The sequence below is a fragment of the Bubalus bubalis genome, chromosome 17, assembly GCF_019923935.1.
Source record: "Bubalus bubalis isolate 160015118507 breed Murrah chromosome 17, NDDB_SH_1, whole genome shotgun sequence".
In the NCBI taxonomy this organism is placed as follows: Eukaryota; Metazoa; Chordata; class Mammalia; order Artiodactyla; family Bovidae; genus Bubalus; species Bubalus bubalis.
Window position 1 is genome coordinate 25149913 of NC_059173.1, and position 27851 is coordinate 25177763.

Below are 27851 nucleotides of genomic sequence, written 5' to 3' on the forward strand. Positions count from 1 at the left end.
CTGAGACCGATTACTCTAAGTTTTATGTGCATCGCCTTGTCATTTTTTAATAATTTTACCTAAGTGAATGTATATATCCATCATCCATCAACACTTTGCTAATTTATGCCTAGATTTTAATCTTTACATAAACACATTTTTCTGAAACTTTCCATTAAATTTAATATTCCAGATCAGAGGTTACCCATAGGGATGTAATTGAATCATTTTTGTGAATGTATAGGATTCCACTGTAGGAATATGTCAACATTTATTTATCCATCCTCTCAATGGTCATTTGGGACATTTCCAGTTTTTTCCTATTAGAACGGCACTGCTATGAATATTTATGAATGTCTTCTGGTGATCAAATATAAGAGTTCTATACCTTAGAAGTGTAAATTTGGGGTCATAGTGTATACATATCTTTGATATAGCTGGGTGATTCCATATTATTTTCTAAAGAGCTTGCATCAATTTTGCCCACCAGCAATAAAGAAAGTTTCCTTTGTTCCACATCCTCTACAATTCATATTATCAGACTTTTGGAAATCTGGTGCACATACAAATGAAATGTATAATAGTATTCATTTGTTCTTCTCTGATTTCTAATGAGATGCGGTATCCTTGCTATTCATTGACTACTTTTGTTTTTTCTTCTGTGAAATGCCTGCTCGTATTTTTTGCCCACTTTTCTTTTCAGTTATTTTTTTACTGAATTATAAGCATTCTTTATATATTCTTCATCCTAATTCTCCATCAGTCTTTACATGTTACAAATACCTTCCCTCAAATTATGGTCAATTTTTTATTGTAAAAACAGTACTTATTTTAAAACATAGCCATTTGTATCATTTTTTCCTTTGTGGCCAGGGTTTTGGTGTCTTGTTTAAAGAAATTCTTTCATCTCAGAACTTGTAAAGATATCCTTCAGTATATTCTTCTATATTGATTTTTTTTCCTTTGAAAAAAGAATCCTAACTGATCTGGAATTGATGTCTTAGACATCTGATTCCGTTTTTCTCGTTTGGATAATCAATGTGCTAGTGCCATTTCTGAAAAATGCATCTCTTCTCACTGATCTGTAATTTTAGTTCCATTACACCAACTCCCCTTTATTTATTTGGCTGTGCCGAGTCTTAGCTACAGCACACAGGATCTTTAGTTGCAGCATATGAACTCTTAGCATGTGGGGTCTATTTTCCTGACCAGTGATTGAACCTGGGCCCCCTGCCCTGGACATGGAGTCTTAGCCACTGGACTACTGGGGAAATCCTCACAAAATATCCTTCTTCTGTTCATTATTCTATTCACCTATTGTGTTCCACTATCACACCATTTGAATATTTATGACTTTTAAAGAACCCATCAATGTTTTTCTTTGCTATAGTTACCCACCAATTCTTGACATTTTGGTCTTCGTATATATTTAAAAATTAATATATCAAGTTCCTTGAAAGGTATTCCAGCTGATAGTTTATTGCAATAGCATTGACTCTAATGATTAATGTGGGGGAAACAGCTTGCTTTTCAAACTGAATATGGCATATCCATTTCTTCAGAGTTTTGATTGAATACTTGTTCTACCCGAATAATTAGTTGATTATTTCACTAAGATTGAAATTTCATAATTAGGATATGTCTTGGTATTTACTTTTGCATTATTTTCTTTTTCTGTAACACAAGAATGTCCTTTGGATCTATAGATTTAACTATTTCTTAATTTTAGAAACAAATATATTTGTGAATTTTGCGGGGGGTGGGGGGGTATTCATTCTGTGGGATTCTCAGCTCTAGGACAGGAATCATCCTTATATTAGATTAACTTTCTTCTTCATGTCTATTATTTTCTTCTTAGTCCTTTTTTCCTTTTTATTTTTTGAGTTACAATCTACATACAATTTACTTTCTTTAATTGCACAATCAGTGATTCTGGTATACTTACAGAGTTGTGTGACAATCACCACAGGCACAGATTTTGGGTTTTTTTGGTGGTGCAGCATGTGGGATTTTTGCTCCCCAACCAGGGATCAAACCCACTCCCCCTACATTGGAAGCATGGCGTCTTAACTGCTAGGCCACCAGGGAAGTCCCTCTTCCTAATTCTTTACTTTTTCATATTTCCCTAGCACTCACCAAGATTGCCACCCTGCTTACTTAACTTCTATGCAGAGTACATCATGAGAAACACTGGGCTGGAAGAAGCACAAGCTGAAATCAAGATTGCCAGGAGAAATATCAGTAACCTCAGATATGCAGATGACACCACCCTTATGGCAGAAAGTGAAGAGGAATTAAAAAGCCTCTTGATGAAAGTGAAAGAGGAGAGTGAAAAAGTTGGCTTCAAGCTCAACAATCAGAAAATGAAGATCATGGCATCTGGCCCCATCATTTCATGGCAAATAGATGGGGTAACAGTGTCAGACTTTATTTTTTGGGGCTCCAAAATCACTGCAGATGATGATTGCAGCCATGAAATTAAAAGACACTTACTCCTTGGAAGGAAAGTTATGACCAACCTAGATAGCATATTCAAAAGCAGAGACATTACTTTGCCAACAAAGGTTCGTCTAGTCAAGGCTATGGTTTTTCCAGTGGTCATGTATGGATGTGAGAGTTGGGCTGTGAATAAAGCTGAGCGCTGAAGAATTGATGCTTTTTGAACTGTGGTGTTGGAGAAGACTCTTGAGAGTCCCTTGGACTGCAAAGAGATCCAACCAGTCCATTCTAAAGGAGATCAGTCCTGGGTGTTCATTAGAAGGACTGATGCTGAAGCTGAAACTCCAGTACTTTGGCCACCTCATGCGAAGAGTTGACTCATTGGAAAAGACTCTGATGCTGGGAGGGATTGGGGTCAGGAGGAAAAGGGGACAACAGAGGATGAGATGGCTGGATGGCATCACTGACTCGATGGACATGAGTTTGGGTAAACTCCAAGTGTTTGTGATGGACAGGGAGGCCTGGTGTGCTGCGATTCATGGGGTCACAAAGAGTCAGACATGATTGAGTGATTGAACTGAACACCAAGATTGCCTCCATCTTTTCTATATATGCCAATAATTCCCCTTTAAACTATGTCTATCCTATTTCTTGTTTAATTTCCATTTTTCACTTTTGGATCCTCAATTCATGTGTTAGCTCTCTGGTCTACCTTATCTTTATTTTCTTTTTATATTTTAACTTCATTTATTTAGTTCATGTCCTTTTAGAATTTTTTCTACCCATTTAAACACTCACAGAAAAAAAAATTACCTTAAATTTATGTTTCTTCCCAAATAAATTCCTCTTCTCTTATATTGCTGTATTTCCTTCTATATTCCTTTCTTTCTTCCTTTCCCTTCTGCAATATATTTACATAGATGGATGGCCATGTCTTTTGCAATCTGATTCATGTCCAACTTGGACAACTCTGAGCCACCTATTCATGTGGAATGTGGATGAATTTTACTTAACAAGCTTTATCTTGCAAAATATGTACCAACACCTGAGTTTTCAATGGCCTGGGATTTACCTAGAGAGGGTAGAGAGGAGGGGAGTTGGGTCAGGGCCTTGATGGGTGGGTTAGGATCTGTCTCCTCTTTCTGCAGGTTTTCAAATGCTCTGTGCCTGAGTCCACTCAATGCTTTGTGTGTGCATTTGTGTTGAGATGGGGAAACGAATGGGAGAGGGTTAGCATTATATTGGGTTGGCCAAAAAGTTTGTTCAGGTTTTTTCTTGTGTGTGCGTGTGCGTGTGTTTTCATACAATGTAACAGAAAAACCCAAACGACCTTTTTGGCCAGCTGCAATATTTCTTCCATCTACTTGGGCTTCAGATTATCCTTCCAATTCTTCTCTGGGTCCAGGATCCTTGCTTTTCATAAAGACAAACATCCCTAGATAGTCTTTTATCATCATCAATCCTTCCACCAGCCAAAATGAGAATGGGGAAAGAAACAGAAATGTTGATTTTTCACTTTTGCATAAGGAGTTCACAGACTGGACAGAAAAGTAGTATCTCATGTCTCCGTGTTCTCTTTCTTCTGCCTCTTGGTCTTTCGAAAGCTGTTATCTTGTTTATGATGTTTTCTGTTAGAGTAAATTCATTTCTGCATTGCTTATGACCCTTCTGCCTTTGCTCCCAGCTGAGGTCGACACAAATGACAAACCTCCATGACTGTCTCGGCTTTTGGTACAATTCTTGCCTGGAGAATCCCAGGGATGGGGGAGCCTGGTGGGCTGCCATCTCTGGGGTCACACCGAGTTGGACACAACTGAAGCGACTTAGAGTAGCAGCAACAGAGTTGATCAGAAAAGATAGTCGGCTTTCATAAAAATTATCTTTTCCGACTGCTGCTACACCCACAGGGTCAAGTCAGGGGACAGAAACCACAGCAGATAAGTGACCAGAAGCACTTGTGACAGAGGGGCTGAAATTACTGACAAAACAAGTAGATGATGGTGATGCAGCCGTGATGCTATTAACCACAGGAAGTCTCTTCTCCTCGGGTCAGAAGGACAAAGCAAGGAGGGGGATTCTAAGGGGCCATCAGTGAGGCCTCACTGAAGGGTTTGGAGCCGTGGCACCGGTTGCCTGGCAGGAGCTTGAACCATGGAGGAGCTTTCTGGCCTGAGTAGGGACCGGGAAGCAAGGGAGAAAACTATCCTAACTTTTCCCATCTTCCAGGCCATAAGAGTCCTGCCATGGAGTCACACTGGTCGAACCCAGTTAAAAGCCAGATCTGGATAGTGTAGGGCATCTGGAAGATGCAGGTTACAGAGGTGGACTTAATCACGGCAGAGCAGGAGAAGGGTGAGGAGTAAACGTCAGAGCAAGCAGCTCCAGGGCATCACCTCTGCACTTTTGCAAGTAAAAGTGCAATGAACTTTTGCAAGTTCATTGGAAATCTTTTTCTTGATTATTATTGGATTGGCCAAAAAGTTTGTTTGAGTTTTCCAGGTTAGGGAAAAACTCGAAATTTCTGGCCAACCCAACAGTTACTGAAAACTCCAGCTAACAACCTACCCCAAAACGTAGTGGCCTAGAACACCACAGTTTTCATGTACATCACGATTTTATGTACCAGGAGTCTAAGCAGGGCTCAGCTGTGAGATATCTCCACTCCACCTGGAGGTGGTGAGGTCCCCTGGTGGTTCTGAGCTGTCATCTGGCTGGTCTACAGCACCCAAGGCAGCTTCACACACGTGTCTGGGATCCGGACAGGAATAGCTAGAAGATGGGGTTCACCAGGTCTCCCCTCTCTCCACAGAGCAGCAGAGCCTCCCATGGGATCTCCCAGAAGATGAGCTGTACTTTTTACAGGTGTCTCTGGGCTCCCAGAACAAGTGTTCCTGGAGACTGAAGTGGAAGGTCACAGCTTATGTCTCATCTCAGATGTTCTGGGTCCTCATTTCTGCTGTCTTCTACCAGGAAAGGGACACACTAAGTCTAAATTTAAGTGGATGGGGAAGAGCACACAAGTATGCAAGCACAGTCAGTTTGTTATTGCCGCTTGAAGAGCCACTGAAGGAAAAGAAACTACACTTGTGATCTGTGATCAGATCAGATGCACTGAGCTGATTTTTGCACTTCCATCAGTCAGCTGATTTCCGTCTCACTCTTGAGCCGATGTCTGCCCGAGTCCTTTGCTTGTACGTTGATGTTAGCATTATTTTTGCTGGATTTTTTTAAAAGAATCAGCTTACTTCTATTCCTTCAGATTTGGGAGAGAGGATTCTGACATCTGGGTCCACTCTCCCGTCTCATACTGGAAGATGCTGAGTCAGTTGCTTTCCAGAGTTACCCAAGATAATGCCTCCTCAGCAGCTTCAAACATGCGCCTTCTTTTGTTTCTTCTTCATAGTTTAAGTCAGAGATGACCTGCTCCTTGTGTTAACATGAGCCCCTTTCAGAATGAATTGACACTGTTCAGGGTGAAGTGACCCGAAGTCATCTGTTTGCATTTCAGAGGACACCTAATACATCCCTTGACTGATTGGTTATTTCCTAAATGCCTGATCTGGAGCCTCACAAACTGCTCAAGGCTTACCTGTCATCTTTTATTTACACTAACAACACCTGGAATGGTAAGAGCCCAGAGACTGAAGCTCGATGACTTTCGATGACCTTCCCAAGGGTGCACTGGCAGTGAGGATGCCAAGAGAGGTGACCATGGTCTTGGCCCCATGACCTGTCTTCTTCCTCATAAACCCATGTGGTCTTCAAGAGGTCAGTTCTGCCCCCAGATCTGAAACTGTCATCCCACGTGATAATTATCAGTGTCTGAAGTCCCTGGAAAGACCCATGAAAATCCATCTAGCGTTCTTCAGAGCTCTTTAATCTGCAATGACTGGTAAGCCTAACAGATGTTCATGACGGTGGACATACCTTAGTCTGTCTATGCTCCAAAGCACTGTCTGAAGTTGGCATCTCATCCCCAGAAAAGACACCTTAGGTTCACATTCACAGCACCGGCCACTCGTTACAAGGCTGTATCCATGTTTTATTCTCTGTTAACATCCCTGGCACCAAGCATCACACTCAAGAAACATCTGCTCAATAAGGGAAATGTTTCAGGTAATTCATTTCCTTAAGTGCTTTTATAAAAATGAGATTTCAGAGTATCTGTGTCTGCCTCTCTGCCTGGCACTGATGAAGATAGATTTTCCAAAACGTGTGCTCGGCAGTATAAGTCAGCAAGGGTGAGTTCTCAGGACCTCAAAGTAGATGTGGTATGAGCACAAGGGCATCTGCCAGGCTGTCCACCTCTTGTGTTTCTGTTTCCACTTCTGGAAAATCGAGGTGATAATAGTACCTACGTTGTGGGGTTGTTCTGAGAATTAAACATGTGAAAAATATTTTAAGCAATTAGAAGAGTACCAGGCACAAATGCACAAACAGATACTTAATAAATGCTTGTTATTATACTATCATTCTTATTATCACTATCATTATCATTAAAATGATTATATTCAGCAATCTCTCCCTCAAACCTCCTAGCCCCTGCACATTATTCTTGTATTCCCATGAGTGACCCAGAAGAGGTACACAGAAAAACCACGTCTGAAGGTGACTGGCAAAGGATATGAAGATATTCGATCAACAGCCTCTGTGGCCTCCTGACCAAAGACCACCTGGGAAATGGAATCTCCATGGATACCAAATGCACGGATGACATCAAGGACCAAAAGCCATCCCCGACTCCTCCCCATTAAGGTCATATAATCCTTCACCCAGTCCTTTCCCTCTGGCTGCTTGCAGTCTGGTTGAAAAGGAGACCGTCAGGTGGGTCTAGCATGCAGGGGATGTGAAGAGGTCCTCACACAGAGACAAAGGTCAGTTCAAGGTTACAGAGTACAAACACCAGTGACCAGATGCTGACACAGTCAAAGAAGATCACAGGGAGCTTTGGTTGCAAGACAACTTTTCTGTGTGTACATCTCTAATGTAACAATAATTTTTTTTTTAATACACAAAGGCTAAACATACTGAAAAAATTATTTTCATAAAAATCACTGCACCCACCCCACAGTCAAAGGATATAATGGCAGCCACCCGGCTCATACCCTTATATTCTTTGAAAACCAAACCTCACATAATCACTTCTCAGAGAAACTTCTAGAACTATATGCAGAGAGGAACAGCCATGTCCATTCATATCTTTTCCTCTTCCACATTTCTTGGATGCTGCCTCAATAGACAGGGACTTGAGAAAGAATGTCATGACCCTCCTTCCTGGGGCCCCCATTACCTGCCCTACTCCAACTCCCAGAAAAATATAAAGATTGTGAGCAAAACACTTCCCTGTGGTTTTTTGTTTTCTCCTTCTGGCTCTTTTCCAAGTCCAGTGAATATAGGAATTTCACACTGACAGCCACCTTTTGGCTCCCATGAGGTTTTATGTTTTGAGGCAGGGAGGAGAAAATTGTTCCTTTCAAGAGGGGTGGAGATAAATTAGGAGTTGGGGATTAACAGAAACACACTACTATTTATAAAATAGGTAACAATGATATCCTACTGTATAGCACAGGAGACTACATTTAATAGCAGGTAATAACCTATAGTGGAAAAGAATCTGAAACTGTACACCTGATACTAACACAAGATTGTAAATCAACTGTAATTTAATAAATAAAAAAAGAAATTGAAGGCATTAGATGAAATGTTGCAAATTTATTCTATCAGTGTTTGGTGTATCCTGGCCACCATGGTGAGCAAAATGACATTCAGAATAAGCGGAATTTGTCTGCAGATGCATTTCATAAGGGATTTTGTTTTTATCCTGAACAAAGATGAAAGTGTCACGTGATGTAATGGGTAATGAACAGCCCCACCTATAATGAAAAAGAATTCAAAAGAGAACATGTGTGTGTGTGAATAACTGAATCACTCTGTTGTGCACTTGAAACTAACACAACACTGTAAATTATCTATAGCTCAATTAAAAAATTGCTCCTTTCAAACATGCTTCTCATCAAGCCTTGAAGGCAGTGTCCTGAACACCACACGATCATTCCTTAGAGCCCCCGGGGCCTTGAAGACACACAACAGTTTCCTGTAGCACCTGCATTTTCTGGACCTGTCAGAAAAGTAAACAACACACACACACACACACAGTGGACTCTAGGGGATTTCAGGCAACACTGCACAAACCGTGAGGAGGAGTGTGGAGGTATATTCACCCTGCTCTTTTTGTGCTTGCAAATTAATTTCATTTCATCTCATCCATGGGGATGATAACCTTTCCCTGAAGGAGTATGCAGCGATCACATGTCCTATTTTGGCTACCAGCCTCTCTGCCCTCTTTCTGGAAGCCCCCTGAGTTCTGAGTCAGGGGATCAGTGGTCTCTCATTGGGACTGGTCAAGGAGGGATGGTAAATGCAGCACCTACTTCCCTCCCAAAAGTTACTGAGGGGGTCACATATTTTCTCTCACTGCTCTGGCATGGCCAAGGGGTGGACACAGGACTCAAGCTTGAGAGAATGACCTCCTCCCTAGGTTGGTGAGGTCTAGGCTAGAGATAAAAGAATGGAAGAAATGTACGAAGAGCATTGATTTCTGCAGGAGCTCTTCCTGTTACAGAACAGCTGCTTCTTGTTTCAACTCCAACCCCCCAGAATGGCATGGATCCTACTTCATTCAGCATCTTTTCTCTAGTCCTTTCATTGATTTCTTTTTGTTTTCTGGCTTTCTTGAGATGTAATTGACATATAACACTGTGTAAGCTTAGGGTGTACAGTGTGATAATTTAAAGTGTAATGTGTAATATATATGACACACATACATAGTGTAAAATGATGATTTTACATCAATAAGGTTAGTTTATAACTCCATCATCTCATTTAGTTATCTCTTTTTTCGTGATGAGAACTTTTAATATTTACTCTCTTAGCAACTTTCAAGTATGCAATACAGTATGATTAACTGCAGTTACCATGCCGTACATTAAATCCCCAGAACTTGTTTATCTCAGAACCAGTAGTTGGTACCTTCGGACCAGCATCCCTTTTCCGCCTTCCTCAAGCCTCTGGCAACCATCCATCTATTCTCTGATTCTAGAAGCTTTCATCAGATTCCACCTGGAAGTGACATTATTCAGAATCTGAATTTCTTGGACTTATGTCACTGAACATAATACCTTCAAGGTTTATCCCTGTTGTTGCAGGAAAAAATGAAATCACTGTCTCAAGGAGATATCTGCTCCCCGCTGTTCACTGCAGCATTATTCACAAGAGTCAAGACATGGAAACAAGCTGAGTGTCCAGTAATGGATGAATGGATAAAGAAAATGTGATGTATATACACGAAGAAATATTACCCAGCCATAAAAAAAGAAAGAAACCCTTCCATTATCTTCAGAACTTCCAATTCTGCCAAGTTGGCCAAAGTCAACTTCTTTTGCTCATGAGATGAGCCTCCTGCTAGAATATGGCAAAGAGATTCAAGGACATCTCAAGCAACAGCCCCAGTATAAATATCAGAGCACAGCTCGTACCACAGTTGGCATCTTCCTTCTTTCCTCTCTTCCCCAAAAGAATCAGAGCCATAAGTTTGTTTAACACAAAAATGGATGTATAGCCATCAGCCTGGGGCAAAGGGTAGTGCTAGTGGTAAAGAACTCACCTGCCAATGCAACAGACACAAGAGATACAGATTGGATTTCTGGGTCAGGAAGATCCCCTGGAGGAGGGCACAGCAACCCATTCCAGTATTCTTGCCTGGAGAATCCCATGGACAGAGGAGCCTGGCAGGCGATGATCCATAGGGTCACAAAGAGTCGGAAACAACCGTAGTGACTTAGCATGAACACTTGGTTAAAACACAGTATAGCTGGAAAGGAAAGGGAGCTATCAGCGGATGGGGGGATTCTTGAGTTGGAGATCACTATGGATTGACGTCTTGAAATGTGTGAAGCTCGTGAAGCTGTATGCAGAGAGGCTATGTGTATTGTTACACAGTGGAGTTTGCACAAAAATTCGTTAAGCAATGTGATTCAATTATATAGTGGGAGAGAGGAACGCGAGCAGTTTAATTAACTTAAATTTCTAACTTCACCATTCGATTTAACAAGCATTGACCAGAATAGCAAGAAGGGTGACGTGAACCCAATGGCTCCCAACTCCAACTGCAAGTTCGTATCTCTTGGAGAGGTTTTTGAAAATGCCAGTACCAGGGACTTTTCTGGTAGTCAAGTAGTTAAGAATCCACCTGCCAATGCAGGGGATGCGGGTTCGATCCCTGGTCCAGGAAGATCTCACATGCCAAAGGGCAGCTAAGCCCGCTTGCCACAATGACTGAAGCCTGCATGCTCTAGGGCCTTTGAGCCACAGGTACTGAGCCCATGTGCTGCAATCACTGAAGCCCACTAGAGCTTCTGCTTTGCAACAAGAGAAGCGATCGCAATGAGAAGTCCATGCAATGAGAGAGCAACCCTGAGTACCCACAACCAGAGAAAGCCCGCTCATAGGAATGAAGACTCAGCACAACCAAAAATAAATAAATAAATAAAACAGAAAAAATACTAGCATAATACATGATATTATAAATCAACTATATTTCAGTAAAATAATAATATTAATAAAAGAGATAATGAAAAAGATAGAAGAACAATTTTTTAAAATCTATTCACAGTATAGGTTTGGATTTCTGTTACCTTAGGGTACATGAATTATAACAGATGGATAAATTACTTAAAGAAAGAAATGTACATTCTTTTAGGTTCATGGATATGTGTGCTCAGTCACTCAGTCATGTCCAATTCTTTGCGACCCCATGGACTGTATCCCACCAGGTTCCTCTGTCTATGGGATTCTCCAAGCAAGAATACTGGAGTGGATTGTCATTTCCTCCTCCATGGGATCTTCCCGACCCAGGGATTGAACCCACATCTCCTGTGTCTCCTGTATTGGCAAGAGGATTCTTTACCGCTGAGCAATCATGGGTATTGTTGTTACTAAAAAAAAAAAAAAAAAAAAAATTTACTAACACCAAGGCTTCACCCCAGACTGTTATGGAGGCCAGAAGATCCTAGAAGCTGTCATTGTTGGAAACAATGGCCTCAGATCATCTCAGATTGGGGTTCCTCTTACAGTGCAAGTATCTTAATAGGACTACACCTGACTCTGTTATTTTATATTGTTGCTATTGTTCTTTAGTTGCTAAGTTCTGTCCAACTCTTTGCGACACCATGGACTAGCTCACCAGGCTCTTCTGTCCATGGGATTTCCCAGGCAAGCATACTGGAGTGGGTTGCCCTTTCCTTCTCCAGGGGGTCTTCCTGACCCAGGGATTGAACCGAGGCCTCCTGCTTGGCAGACAAGACTCTTTACCACTTGAGCCACCCGGAAAGCCCATTATTTTGTATACATGGCCTTGAAATACACACCAGCCACTTCATCTCAAGTCTAAATGAAGAACCTTCTCTCTGGTCCCCTCCTAAACGGAAGATACATGGAGTGAACTCACGGAGACTGTAACTACTACTCAATCCTCCAACAGTTAATGAGTGGCCTTTTAGGCCAGATATTGTATGAGAAATGAAGAAACAACAGTGAGCAGATGGAAGATTCTGCTCATCTCATGATTCAAGATTCTCATGGAATACATGCTCAGGTGGAAGTAAAAACCATATGTTGGGAACATAAGGGATTTTCAAGAAAAATTTGACTCCACACAGTATTTATTTATTCTAAACCTGGTATCTTCCTCTCTGTAAGAGCTGAGCTTTTTAATTTTATTTATTCTTTTTTTTTTTTTTTTGCTGTGCTAAAAGCGAGATTTCTCTGGTTGTGATGAGCAGGGGTTACTCTCTAGTTGCGGTGCCCAGACTTCTCATTGTGGTGGCTTCTATTGTTGGGGAGCACAGACTCTAGTGCTCAGGTTCAGTAGTTGTGGTGCACAGGCTTAGTTACTTCAAGTTATGTGGGATTTTCCTGGAGCAGGTATTGAACCCATGTCCCCTGCATTGGCAGGTGGATTCTTATCCACTACACCACCAGGGCGAAGTCCAAGAGTAGAGTAGTTTCCCAACAACCACAGTCATAATTTTTCAGTTGTAAGGGTGATTCCATCCCCACCCAGGAGATATTAGGAAATATCTGGACCATCTTGGGATATCACAATTCAGGTTGTGTATATAGTGGGTCAAGTCAGAGATGCAGTTACTCAAACTACAATGTACAGACCAGACGGCACCTCTCAACAAAACATCATAAGATCCAAATGTCAACAGCCAAAGACTGAGAAGTGTCTATTCTATGGGATTATAACCCAAACTGCAAAGTATTAACAAATATCCAGATGTCCTTATTGAAATCAATGATTGAATAAATATATGCATGAGGGAAAATTAACAAATTTCCCCCACAGAATTCCAAATGATTTACAGAGATACACCACTGGCAAGAAGGCACACTATAATTCCATAACTGTGAGCTGTGGATAATTACTTCCTTTTGGAAAATACTGTATAGGACGTGTTGAAAAATCAACTTTACAGTGGAAAAACCCAAGAAATATCACCCCAGCCAGTGACCAAAGTTCACATCAACAATGACTAAGTCAGATTGGGAGTAAATATCCTTGATATGATGAAATGAAAATGGCACTTTATTTTTATGTGTTTATTTTTTGTTTTTAAAAATCCCATTTGGTTTTTATTTCAAAATGATTGGGGATAAAAGAGCACAGAGATACACCTGATGTCTTTGTGTTTTTATCTGTACTGTTCCCTTTGCCTGAATTTCCTTTCTTGGAAAAGAGAAGTACTACACAAACAACAAGGATCTACTGTACAGTATAGGGAGCTCCACTCAATATTCCACAATGATAATATGGGAAAAATAAAAAAAAAAAACCAGATACATGCATATGCATGACTGAACCTCCCCATAGTACATCCGAAACCAACACAATAAATCTGCAAACCAACTACACCTCAATACAAAACAAAAATCAAATTAAAGTGAACCACTACATATTCTCCACTCTCCCAGGGCAGGGCTCACTCTCTCATGCTCCTGTCCCTCAAATAGGAGTCATTTTTCCTTTTTACTCATCTGTGTACTTCCTGACATCCTCAATCAATGTTTATTCAATGAAAAGGTGAAAGAGAGTAGTTTGCAGACAAATACAAAACATTATCTCTGTGGTTTTTTCTTTTTTTTATCCCCAAGCCCACTCTTTGGTCTTATCACAAGAAAAACATCAGATAAATCCCAATTGAGGGACATTCTTCAGAAAGTCTGAACAGGACGTCTCGTAGCTGTCAAGGTCAACAGAAAGCAAATCTGAGAAACAGTCACAGACAACAGAAATTAAAAAGACATGATGATTAAATGTGATAGCCTGAGCAGGAGCCTGGAACAGAAAAGGGGGCATCAGGCAAACGCTAAGGGAGTATGAATGAGTGTGGACTTCAGCTAATAATAATAGTGGAGCATTGATCGTGACAAATAAATGAAGCTAATGTCAGGTGTTAATTACAGGGGGAAGCTAACCACGAGGCACCTGGCACTGTCCTGTACTGACCTCACAACTTTTTCCTTAAATCTGAATCTATTTTCAAACAGAAGGTTTATTGAAAAAAGGTGGATTGCCCTCCTTTCTCTGTCTGCCTCGCACTCCAGTCTGCTCCAGAAGCAACTCCCTGAATCCATCAGATGATAAAGGGAGACGCAGTGCCAGGCATGGATGACATGTCCTTTGTGGGGTTTGGAGATAACCAGCATCATCCTCTTCCTTAAAAGCACCCCACTTTTCTCAGGAGGGAAATACCACCTCCCCTGGGATGTGCTCTTGGTGACAGGTGACTCCAGAAGCCCACCTCTCATTCTGGAAGCACACCAGGTAACTCTGCTACCCTGGGCTCAGACAGCAACTAGGTCTGTGAGCCACTGGGAGCTTCCCAAGAGTCTTTTTTAAAAATCTGAGTGAGTATTTTATCTTGTTTTATTTTGTACCACCTATTTTATTCTATATTTATGTGACCCAAGATTAAGTAACTTGCATGACTGTCTTAATCTCACAGAATCTAATTCACTGTTTTCCTGCAGGCACTGCCTATATTTTCCAGATATATTTTTCCAAAGCAAATAACAAATAAAATGAAAGCTGTTTTCATTCTTAAAATATACTAGAAATCGCATCTCTTCTTGCTTTCTTTATGATCTAAATCAGTTAAACTTCATTCAGGTCTTAAAGCAGTAATTTTTCCACATCATGAGTTTTCTTGCTTGACAATACTTCATCCATGTCCACTTTGCCTTGTTGTTGCTCTTAAGTTGCTCAGTTGTGTCTGACTCTTTGTGACCCCACAGACAGCAACATGCCAGGCTTCCCTGTCCTTCACTATCTCCCAGAGTTTGCTCAAACTCATGTCCATTGAGTCAATGACGCCATCCAACCATATCATCCTCAATCATCCCCTTCTCCTGCCTTCAGTCTTTCCCAGCATCAGGGTCTTTTCCAAACAGTTTGCTTTTTGCATCAGGTGGCCAAAGTATTAGAGCTTCAGCATCAGCAACAGTCTTTCCAAAGAATATTCAGGGTTGATTTCCTTTAGGATTGACCTGGTTTGATCTCTTTGCAGTCCAAGTGACTCTCAAGAGTCCTGTCCAGCACCACAATTTGAAAGCATCAGTTCTTCAGCGCTCAGCCTCCTTTATGGTCCAACTCTCACATTTGTATATGACTACTGGAAAAACCATAGCTTTGACTAGAAGGATCTTTGTTAGCCAAGTGCTCCCTGGTGGTCTAGTGGTTAGGATTCAGCACTCTCCTGGCCGCAGCCCCCATGGGGTTCTATTCCCAGTCAGGGAAGCCTTTCATCTCCCTCTCTGCCTCCCACTTTTCCTTATTTTGCGCTAATCCATGAAATTTTGGACTCTATTCAATACATTTCTTTGTTGTCAATGCAGTTCATTTTAATGTTCAACTTCATCAATGGGATTAACTTCTGTAAACATCCTGCCATAAAGTAGGACATATTTAACATTTAGCACATGAGAACCCTGAGCCTTGAGATGGTTGTGAAATTTCTACAACCACATTGGCAACAAAACATACTACAGAGTCAAACTAGACTATAGCTCCTGACTGTTAAAAACCTTTTTATTTTATATTGGAGTATAGCCAATTAACAAGGCAAAGCTACAGTCATCAAAACAGTATGGTACTGGCACAGAACAGAAACACAGATCAATGGAACAGGATACAAAGCCTAGAAATAAACCCATGCACCTATGGTTAATTAATCTACAACCAAGGAGACAAGAATATAATGTTGGAAAGACAGTCTCTTCAACACAAATGGTGCTGGGAAAACTGGATAGCTACAAGGAAAAAAATTAAAATTAGATCATTCTTTAAACACCCAAGAGTCTTTGCACCTTTGATTATAATAAGAACAGAGGGAACTTTTGGAAGAATTCATTATGCCAGGTGGGGAAGAGGTGCTGGGCAAGCAGGCTGTTGCCTCTAAACCAAGGGCATCCTCCGCCTCCCACACTCTGCATTGTCAAGACAAGTGGTCCCATACCTTATTAATTCTTAAGACTAACAACATACATTCAACTAACCCTTTCATTTATTTATGTTCTTAAATTATGTAGGCTGGGATTTATGGCATGCAACTAAGAATATTATTCGGTATACCAGAGCATACTTTACCTGCAATAGAATAAGGAGAGACTTTTTCTGCTTCAAGGCAGCATCAAAGGCTACATCATTCAAGTGACTCAAGTTCAGGGCCAAACCACCAAAAAAACACCACATATTATTTCTAACAAGCTCAAAACCTTCTGCAAAGCAAGCTTCCCAAACCACCAAAAAATACATTTGAGCCTTATCAACCCCAGGCCCACTTTGTCCTCTTGTCAATTATTCTTATTTTGGTTTTTTTCCCTCTTTTATATCTCTCATTTTTGCAAGAATAGTGAATATCTACTTCTTAATAATGCCTTATTCAGAAACCTGCTCTGAGACCTGACCACCTTCTGAGCACAAGATTCTTAACAAATTCTTGAAGATTTAGCATATAAAACTGCAAAGACTTCAGCAAAGTATATGCATTTGTTAATAATTAACAAGACGTCTAAACTTTCCAGGTGGCTTGGTTGGTAAAGAAGCCACCTGCAATGCAGGAGATGTGGGTTCGATCCCTGGCAAGATCCCCTGGAGAAGGAAATGGCAATCCATTTCAGTATTCTTGCCTGGAGAATCTCATGGACTGAGGAGCCTGGCGGGCTCCTCCTCCACGGGGTCACAAAAGAGTTGGACGTGATTTTGTGACTAAACCACCACCACCAAGACAGCCATTCATTCATTCATTCATTTAACCAATCTTAACATATCTCTGACTTTGAGAAAGGCACCCAGACAGTTCTGAGTGCTGTATCTCTGATTTGGACCTTTCCACCTCTTTTTCCTGGATTGTCAGGGAGCCAAGCTAATACTATGCAAATATTTGGCTCCAGGCTTACATTCAGATCAGACAACCAGAAGCCTTTGAAACTGACTTCTTGTGGGAAGAAGCAACCAAAGAAAGGTGGGGGAGATGAGCAAGAAAGAGTTCTTTGATTCTCCAGACACATAATCAGGTGATAAGAGACCTCGGATGCTTCTGAAATTGACTCTCTGTGGGAGAAGGAAAAGGGATGGAGTGGTGAGAATGTGCAAAAAAGGTCCACGTGCTGGGTGATGCTTTTGTTGTCCACTGGAAGGAAAACATTTTCTGAAATTAAAAGGGATCCTTAGATGTTTAAAGAATCAAAGTGCTTTCCTTTTCTTCCTTTGTGAAGGTCTGCTTTGGAAGACTTGGGCTCCAGGAGAGAAGAGAACTTCTAAGATGACAAACAGCCCCATCCTGGTTTTCCTCTTTGCAATGGCTAATGCACACACCCAGCTATTTTTGTAAATTGCCCTTGGAGATAATTTGCACCACAAAACTTGATTCTCAGGATAGAAGACAAGCCTCTGTGTGTCAGCTAGAAATGAGAGCCACAGAAGTGACAGGGAAGCGGCAGTTTTTAGGTGGTTAATCACTGTCTGCAGCAGGGGTCCTCGATCTGGATGGGTTCCCTTCTGTTGCTGGCAGTTAATCTGGTCCCCTCTCCACCCTGGCCATCCTTAAGTGGAGAGCTATGTCCTACTGGCACCTGACCTACAAAACATGAACCCACTGTGGACTTCATTAGCACTGTCACCCCTGAGACTAGAAACAAGTCACTATTGCAGAGGAAAGCACCCAAGGATACATGGTTGTATCCTTCAGGGTTTTATATACAGCAGATGGCTAGATAGAGCTGGGGCTTCCTGGTGGCTCAGTGGTAAAGAACCCACATGCCAAGGCAGGAGATGTGGGTTTGATCCCTAGGTTGGGAAGATTCCCTGGAGAAGGAAATGGCAACCCACTACAGTATTTTTGTCTGGGAAACCCCATAGTCTGACAGGCTATAGCCCATGGGGCTACAAAGAATTGGACACGATTGAGTAACTAAGCACAGAACACAGCAAAGCCATCAGTTCATGCTGGATATTACAGAAATGCCTCTAGTCATTTAACAGATACCCATAGTATTTTACTTTGCCAACAAAGGTCCATCTAGTCAAGGCTATGGTTTTTCCTGTGGTCATGTATGGATGTGAGAGTTGGACTGTGAAGAAGGCTGAGCGCCGAAGAATTGATGCTTTTGAACTGTGGTGTTGGAGAAGACTCTTGAGAGTCCCTTGGACTGCAAGGAGATCCAACCAGTGCATTCGAAAGGAGATCAGTCCTGGGATTTCTTTGGAAGGAATGATGCTAAAGCTGAAACTCCAGTACTTTGGCCACCTCATGCGAAGAGTTGACTCATTGGAAAAGACTCTGATGCTGGGAGGGATTGGGGTCAGGAGGAAAAGGGGACAACAGAGAATGAGATGGCTGGATGGCATCACTGACTCGATGGACGTGAGTCTGAGTGAACTCCGGGAGTTGGTGATGGACAGGGAGGCCTGGCGTGCTGCGATTCATGGGGTCGCAAAGAGTCGGACACAACCGAGTGACTGAACTGAACTGAACTGAAATGATAGTATTTTATGGATATATTAATACATGTATGTATGTGTACACACACATACACACACACATATGGGCTTCCAAGGTGGCTCAGTGGTAAAGAACCTGCCTGCCAATGCAGGAGATGCAGGTTTGATCTTTGATCCCTGGGTGAAGAAGAACCCCTGGAGAAGGAAATGACACCCTACTTCAGTATTCTTGCCTGGAAAATCCCATGGACAGAGGACCCTGGCAGGCTACAGTCCATGAGGTCACAAAAGAGTCAGACACGACTTAGCATCTAAACAACAACAGAGCAGACCCAGGCTAATTCTAAATACTTGGAAGCTGTGCTAAACAAGTGTCAAATTGACTTCATTAAAAAAGATACACAGCTTCATTATTTTCTAATTATGAGAATTCCAACTAAAGGCTAATGACATTGCCAGATCCAGGTTTCCCACCAGCTGTTTTCATAAACAGATAAGACTCATTCGTAATTAGTGTGTGTTAAGTATTCAGCAGGCATATTATTAATGCAACTTTTAAAGAGATGGAAAGCGTGCTACTTTACCAACTTAAATACACATTTGTAAAGTATTTACTGATTTATTTTACTATTGTCTTAAATGGAAAGCACCTTTCTAATTGATGGACTCTGAACAAACACACTTTGGCTCTACATCCAAAATTTTCCAATCTTTTGACTTCTAAGTAGCAAGATGCTTATTTCTGAATCTGCAAAGCTGTGGATCCCTCAGAATACATAGCCCAGAAACGAACCTCTCCTGGCCATGGCACAGCTTGCCAGTGGCAGGGCTGCCCTCAGGATGCATGTGAACACGCTAGTGGGCAATGGATTGTGGTCAGATGCACAGTTTTCTGTGAAATGTAATTCTACACTGATAGCTACTTCCCAATAAAGGCTGATGTGAATATCATCTACTGGAGAGTTAAAGCTTTAGGAGATTCTAGTTTGTAAACCATGGGTCCAGGAATTCAACAAGCAGTAGCTGGCAAATGAAAAAAAATGGTAGATTATGAAATTGTTTGACTTCTTCTTATTCAAGACCTTGAGTTTCCATTGGCAAAGTATTTCTCTATATAGGCAGTCATCTCTACAAAGAATATTATATAAATGTGTCGAGCCTGGGAAAACCAAGCACAAAGCTATACATCAGGCAGAGGGAGGGCCCATGACCAGCTGAATCTAGGTCTGATTTCCAAAGGACAGAAGGGAGCAATCACGAGGTCTCAGTCCCACAGATGTGTCGTTCATACTAAATCCCTGTGTTTAATCCCCAGATGCACCCCCAACCCCGGCTGAAGGTTTTTCCTGCCAACATCAGCCAGGTCCGATCATGAGGTTAATGCTGTCCATTGGTTTCTGTGTCTTTGGTTGAGATTCAAAGGAAATTCCCAGCACTAGGTCACAATCAACAAAACTGAAATGTGCAAAGTATAAGCAAGAGAATGATTTCTTTCTTAAACTCACCCACCTCCTTAACAAACACAGAATTTTTTTTTTTTTTTTAAGGAAAGAACAGTGGGGGACTTCAACATCCCACCTACACAATGTAAGTGGGATCATCCAGACAGAAAATTCATAAGAAAACACAAGCTTTAAATGACACATTAGAACAGATAGACTTAACTGATATTCATAAGACATTCCAACTGAAAGCAGCAGAATACACTTCTTTCTCAAGAGCACATGGAACATTCTCCAGGATAGATCACACCTTGGGTCACAAATCAAGGCATGGTAAATTTAATAAAACTGAAATCACATCAAGCATCTTTTCTTGATGTGAGATGCTATGCTCACAATGCTATGAGACTAAAAATAAATTATAGGAAAAAAACTGTAAAACACACACACACACAAACATATGGAGGCTAAACAATTTGTTACAAAATAATCAATGGATCACTGGAGAAACCAAAGAGGAAATCAAAAAGTACCTAGAGACAAATGACAACAAAAATACGACAATCCAAAACCTATGGGATGCAACAAAAGCAGTTCAAAGAGTGAAGTTTATAGCAAGATCATCTTGACTCAAGAAAAGAGAAAAATCTCAAATAAACAACCTAACCTTACAGCTAAGCAACTAGAGAAAGAACAAATAAAACTCAAAGTTAGTAGAGCAAAAGGAATCAGAAAGATCAGAGAAATAAATGAAACATAGACAAAGTAAAAAAGAAAAGAAAGAAAGAAAAACAGCTATTGAGCCCCAGGGGAGAGGGACAAGAGGACTTTTCATTGTTGGATAAGCTTTAAAAACCCACATATAAATGTGGTCCCATGTCCAGTAACACTCAGGGGTCATACCAAACTTGATTAGATGGCACTTCAGGTCAACTTTCTGGATTATGTAGCAATGTGAGGACACTTTTAGTGATCTAGTAACACACGAAATAGCTGTTATAATCAAACTCATGCATGTTTAAAACAAATGAAACAACAACAAAACTGTAATGAAAATCCAATCAAGCCAAGCTTCCCTCACAAGCTACTGTATGTTTCAAAGAGAAAACTCACCCCTTCTTTTTTTCTTAAATCCCACAGGACTCATTTTAAATGCCTCCTCTTGGTATAATTTTTACATAAGACAATCCACAAACTCTACTGGATATCTTCACACTTTCTGCTCTTTTATATTTTGAACACTAAGGTCTATTTCCAGAGAGGAACAAAAGGGTAACTTTGAGGTTGGTGCCACAGAGTGTACTTAGAACTCACATGCTCCGAAGACATTGTGAGTTGGCAACACTGTATCCTCTATCCTCCCTGACAATTTTTGCCAACCCATTTGCAGAGTTATGTCAACTCTGAGCCATTTAACTCTCCTAAGACCTGCTGAGAACCACCTAAGCCAGGTCCAAGATAGAATATCAGCTTGCTCCTGACTTTTCTGGGACAGCCCAGAAAATCTATTAACAACATCTTCACCGAATCAACTGCCAATTCAGAGAGCTCTAACTGGTCTTTCTACTTGACAGTAAACATTGGAGTCCGCAAAAAGTGGAGGGATGTTTCTACCCTGGCCAGCGCTAACACAGATCTATGCATCACACATAGGGGAAGGGTCTCAGAAGCGCCCTTGACCTTGGAGGTGCTACCAGAAGATAATGAACTCACCTTAACGTGAAGCGGTCCTCGGTGGAGTTTTTGGAGATGGAGACGGGAAAAGTCAGCACGTCTCCCTGCCTGACTGTCTTTGGCACGTACTGCACAGCCACGTGGTTATCCAAGCGCAACTCTCTCAGCGGTGGCCGGCTGGGGGTCTGGTAAAGAAAAACACTCCCGATCCTGTGCAAGGGAGGCCCCGACTCATCGATGTCATTACGGCCCGTCCGCATCCCGCCGGCTCTCCGGGCATCCTCCTTGGCACAGTCTCCACGCTCGTCCCCTTGCTGCACGGCATAGTAGAGCTCCACCGGGCTCCCTTCGGGGGGCTCCAGCGCCTTCTTCCTCCCGGCCACCACCGTCGGGGGGCCGAACCAGCTGGCCGGGAGCTCCAGCTGCGCCACGCACAGCCCCAGAGCCCCCCGCAGGCGGCAGCTGCCTCGTACCTCCCGGGTCTCCCGGAAGGCGAACACCCGCAGGCAGGGCAGGCTCTGCACCGGGCCAGGGTCGTCCCAGTCCCTGCCCACCACGTGGAACAGCACCTGCACGCGGGGCCGGGTCAGGTAGATCTTGTCCCGCAGGATATGCGCCTTCAGCTTCCAGTTCAGAGAAAACGTGCTGGTGAATCCAAAGGGGCTGGAGGGGAGCATCAAGTCCTGGGGTACCACCTGCTCAATGGCGAAAGGCCCATAGCTGGCATTCAGGACTGGTAGCCTCTTGGATTTGTAAATCAGAAAGGACTCCACCCTCGACTGTAGACTGGAGTTTCTCATGATGTCCTGGTTGGCTTCCTTGAGGAAGAAGGACACGTCTGCGTGGTGGATGTGGTAGGTCACCGGGAGGTAGGTGGGCAGCAGAGAGAACCTCTGGATACTCTCCAGTATGCCTCGGCTTTCAGCCACTGTTGGGAGGAATCGGGGTTCAGGGGTTAGAAACTTAAGGGCAGTGGTACCAATATTTCAGACCTCTTTGCACCCCCCCCTTTATAGTGGATTGCCCTGCCTTAGCATTAATTAAGCAATTCTTTATCCAAAATGTCTTAAATCAATTCATTTTATATTAAATGTATTTCTTTAAAGAAAAATTGATGCCACTGGAGTAAGTAGAGAACCAGCCACCAGCCTCATTGGCCATGCACAGAAGCTAAGCGAGCAAATACAAATAGAATATTACTCGGCTGTAAAAAAAAGAACAATTTTGAGTCAGTTGTAGTGAGGTGGATGAACCTAGACCCTGTTATACAAAGTGAAGTCAGAAAGAGAGAAACAAATACCATATATTGAGGTATATATATGGAATCTAGAAAAACAGTACCGATGAACCTATATACAGAGAAGAAATGGAGATGCAGGTGTAGAGAATGGACTTGTAGACACAGCAGGGTAAGGAGAGAGAAAGGAGAAACGAAGTACAAATTGACAAAGTAGCACTGACATTTATACACTATGCTAAAGCATTTCAGTCCTGTCTGACTCTTTCTGACCCCATGGACTTTAGCCCCCCAGGCTCCTCTGTCCGTGGGATTCTTCAGGCAAGAATACTGGAGTGGGTTGCCATGCACTCCCCCGGGGGATATTCCCTATCATGTGTGAAGTAGATAACTAGAAGGAAGTTGCTATAGAACACAGGGAGCCCAGCCTGGTGCTCTGTCATGACCTAGAGGGGTAGCATGAGGAGGGGAGGTTCAAGAGGGAAGGGTATAAATATAAGTTTATAATTATACATATTAATTATATATATACATAAATAATTATGTATATATGGGAAAGGGAGGCTCAAGAGGGAGGGGTATATATATATGTATACATATATACACATATATAATTATGTATATATGGGAAGAGGAGGTTCAAGAAGGAGGGAGTGTATGTGTATGTATATATATATATGTATGAGGGAGGGGTGTGTGTGTGTGTGTATACATATAGATGTATGATAGATGTATGGCAGAGACCACCACAACAATGTAAAACAACTATCCTCCAATAAAAAAGAAAGAAAATTCAAAGTAATGCCTTTAATTTTCAACTAGCAGTCCTCATGCCTTTTAGGGGGTGATGGCTTATGCCTAAGACTTGCTCTCTTTCAGTTAGAGGGAAAGATCCTCATGAGAAAGGTCTTAAGAAACTGCTGGCATCCAGCAGAGAAGAGTGCTCCCATTAGCTCCACCAGATGGACTGAGATTGGAAACAAGACTTTCTCAGCATGTGGCTTGATGCTGTGTCCATATTTTACCCAATACTATTTCCTGTTCCACCAGATACATACTCTACCCTTGACACATTTACCATAGGAACATGATAAAAGATGGACAATCATAAATCACTTGCATATCATGTACTTTCCTCGGGGCTAAGCTGAGAGATGGACAGAAAAGACCTTGGAAAGATTCTGCTGGAAGGAAACCTTCTGAAATAGATGGGATGAGCCAACCCCATCATGTCGAGTCCATGTGACCCTAAAAACCCAAGAAGCAAGGGAAGTCCATCACTTTTGTGACCTCCACATCCTTCGTGAAAGCTGTGTTGACACCATTGCACAGAAAGTCTTTTTCCCCCATCCCCTTCCTGAACATTTCCCGCCCTCAGGGAGAAAAAGAATCCAAAAATGTTATTTTTACAATGTGCCTTATATTCTGTAAGAAAAACACAGAAACTGAGATTACATAATTCAAGAACCAATTTAAGGGGCTTTAGAAATGGAAATTACTGGCTCTGGAAACACTGACTTTCTAGGCAAAGCTCCACAAATTATCCAGACCCCTTCTCATTAGCCCTGTCACTCTCTCTGGTTATTTTGCAATAAAAGCAACTCAGGCCCTGACATTCATCAGGTGGACCTGTTTCAGAGGCCCATGTGAGCACATTTTCTGATACATGACGCCTACAGGAGTCCAGACCCCTCCTGGCAGTTGTCTGTGAACAGAGGAGAAAGCAAAGAACTCGGAGAAAGGAGTCTTCACCATGGCTTTGCTGCTCAGATCTCGTGAGAGAACGGGCAAGTCCCTCAGCCTCTCTGCCTCTCCGGGGCTGCTCTGTAGGAGGGGCCCGACCAGAGGGCAGAAGCCTCCATCCAGTTCTAGCAGCGCAGGGCACTCAGCTAAAGTCCATCCTACCCTGGACAAGGAGTCAGTCTGGCATAAACTCATCCTGAGTTGATGGACAACCCCTGAGGGAAGGGCTCCCTCCATTCCATGGCATCACCCAGCTCAGGCCAGGCTGAGCTCCACTTCAGCAATGAAGGCTTCCATAGGCCTGAACCATCTGAAACCTCCAATATCTTGAGGAGTTCTGATTCACCCAAGCACTGATTTCATATGACTCAACCTAATAGCTAGGAGGAGAAGGCAATGGCAACCCACTCCAGTACTCTTGCCTGGAAAATCCCATGGATGGAGGAGCCTGGTAGGCTGCAGTCCATGGGGTCGCTAAGAGTCAGACATGACTGAAGCGACTTAGCAGCAGCAGCAACAATACCTAGGAATTCCTTTTTCAAACATCAAAATATAATGGACTTCACAAGAGAATGGAGAAGGCAATGGCACCCCACTCCAGTACTCTTGCTTGGAAAATCCCATGGACGGAGGAGCCTGTTAGGTTGCAGTCCATGGGGTCACTAAGAGTCGGACACGACTGAGGGACTTCACTTTGACTTTTCACTTTCATGCATTGGAGAAGGAAATGGCAACCCACTCCAGTGTTCTTGCCTGGAGAATCCCAGGGACGGGGGAGCCTGGTGGGCTGCCGTCTATAGGGACGCACAGAGTTGGACACGACTGAAGTGACTTAGCATAGCACAAGAGACCTCATTCCTTAGGAGAATTACATTTTTCTTAACATTCTGGAAATCTCTCAGGATTTATATTTTCAATAAGAGTGCACCATCACTTGTGAATTTTCATGCAAGTGAAGTACAGGGAGTGAATTTTGTGCTCATGTTCAGGGTTGATGCTTCCTCCTTCGTCCCTTCTCTGGGTACCATCTCCCCTCCCCGACTCTGCTGGGACATCGCAGGCTGCGTCGTAAAAGTCACTTCTCTTGACTGCACGATTCTGCATTATATGCCCCACTGATGTCCTCCTGTAGATCTTATACTTTCCTATCACAGGACTTTATTCTCCGCTGCAATTCCCTCCGTGCCCCAGTAGGTTATATGCAAGTGAGCAGAGATGACACATTGGCCTTTTTTCTGTTTTATTCACAGTCCTTAGAAGAGCACCTGGCAAATATTAGGTTCTCAGTAAATATTTGAGAAATGAATGAGTCAATGAATGCGTGGTGCTTTCAGTATTACAAAAAGCTGATTATATTTTTACATCGGGACTTTATACTCTGCCTCCTCTGTTGCATCCCTCTATAATTAGAATCCTTCATTCTTTTACCCCATGAGGAGCTTCAAGTAATTGTGATGATAGGGGACTAACGAAGGGAGGCACCTCTCTATGGAATAAGGTCCCTGGTTCTCTTTTATAAATTTTATTGGATTATATTGATTTATAATGTTGTGTTGGTTTCAGGTGCACAGCAAAGTTATACATATTTTTATATATATTCATTTTATTTCAGATTCTTTTCTCATATAAGTTATCACAGGATACTGAGTAGCATTCCCCATGCAATACAGTAGGTCATTGTTGGTTATCTGCCATATATATAGTAGTGTGTATACGTTTATCCCAAGCCCCTGATTTATGCCTACCCCCACCACATTTCCCTTTTGGTAACCATAGGTTTATTTTCAATATCTGTTAAGTCTGTTTCTATTTTGTAAATAATTTTTAAAAAAAAAATAACCACTGATTAAGAATCCACCTGCCAATGCAGGGAGCATGGGTTCAATCTCTGGTTTGGGAAGATCCCACATGACGCAGACCAGCTACACCCAGGAGCCGCGTCAAGAGAAAGCCCCCATGCAGCAAGGTCAAAAATAAACAAATAAATAACTTTTAAAAAAATGATACAGATTAACTTATTTACAAAATGGAAACAGACTCACAGATCCCGTGATTCTTAAAAATACGTCTTGGCACCACCTGGAGCGGTTATTCTGGTTGTCATCACATCAGCCTGTCATTCATTGTAGACACTGCTGAAGCCAAATAAATGGTCAGGTTGTAAATAAGGAACAATATCTGACACTGAGGCTCCCTGAACTTTCCTGTTGAACATCTGATCCCTACTACTTGAGAATACCTAACTTTATTGTGCAACTAATTACATATCCCAAAGACAATGGCTGTGGGTCCCCTGACTCTATTTGGAAAAGCAATCAGGGGTTACCACGGGCATCATTCAAAGGGAAGTAATTTCTAAGCTGCATTCTACAAATGGCCTATTTGTCTTTTCACCTGGTTATCTGACCTCGATGTTTATTGCTTAAAAATGCTCCAAGTTGACCCAAAGCTAGTTGTTATTTCCTTTTCCAGTCATTCCTTTTTAAAAAAACGAAACTGAAAAAAACAAAAACAAAAAACCCAGTGTTCCACAATGCACAGAATGGACTAAGAAGTAAAACTGAATATCCTGGAATCCCCATGGGGATGACTATTATAAACGAAGAACACCATTTCCATGTAAAAAAAAAAGAGCAAGGTGTCAAATAACAAAGAAGTTGCATGTGGCAAATCTCAGTTAATAATCTATTAAAGAAAAAAAATTACATTTGATTTTTGTGCTGTGACTTACATGCTTATTTGAAAGGAAGTGACATGTTCCCATCTTAAAGCAACTCAAGCAGCCTCACAGAGATTTTCTATTAATTTTAACATTTTGAAAAAAAAATAATTTCCCCTAAATAATACCTTTAAGAAACCTGAGGAAGATGGCAATTTGAGCACAGACCTTTAAAATTTCCCCTGAGTGGACTCAAAAGCAGTAGCTAAGAGAATATGGTAATAAGTAAAAATCGGCATCTGTGCTGAACATTCAAGGGCAAACTGCAAGCCCTAGCCTGGGAGAATTCCTGAGAAATTGCATGAGATGCCAACACCTCATGCAGAAAAAACAGCATGGTGAGGGTTGCCAGATGAAATGGAGGAAAATCAACTATGTTTCCTTTTCTAATTTACAGAAAGGTTACATGGGGGCATGCTTATAATTAAGAACAAAAACAAAATTTGTCAGGTATCTGAAATCCAAATGTAAACAGGGACCCTGTATCGTTATTGGCTAACTCTAGTAGCCCTAAGCATGACATCATAAAAGAAGGTAATAGCCTGGTAGAAATAA

The 27851-nt window shown here is 41.9% G+C and overlaps 1 protein-coding gene across 2 annotated transcripts in view; it reads right to left on the reverse strand.

Moving 5' to 3' along the window:
- The window catches only part of TMEM132D (transmembrane protein 132D), an 893797-nt gene that overhangs the window by 631362 nt on the left and 234584 nt on the right, over positions 1–27851 (reverse strand). For both annotated transcript variants that reach the window (XM_044930298.2, XM_045163122.1), the window contains exon 2: positions 21637–22525. In XM_044930298.2, the coding sequence (XP_044786233.1) occupies positions 21637–22525 (889 nt within the window). The remainder of the gene's footprint in view (positions 1–21636; positions 22526–27851) is intronic.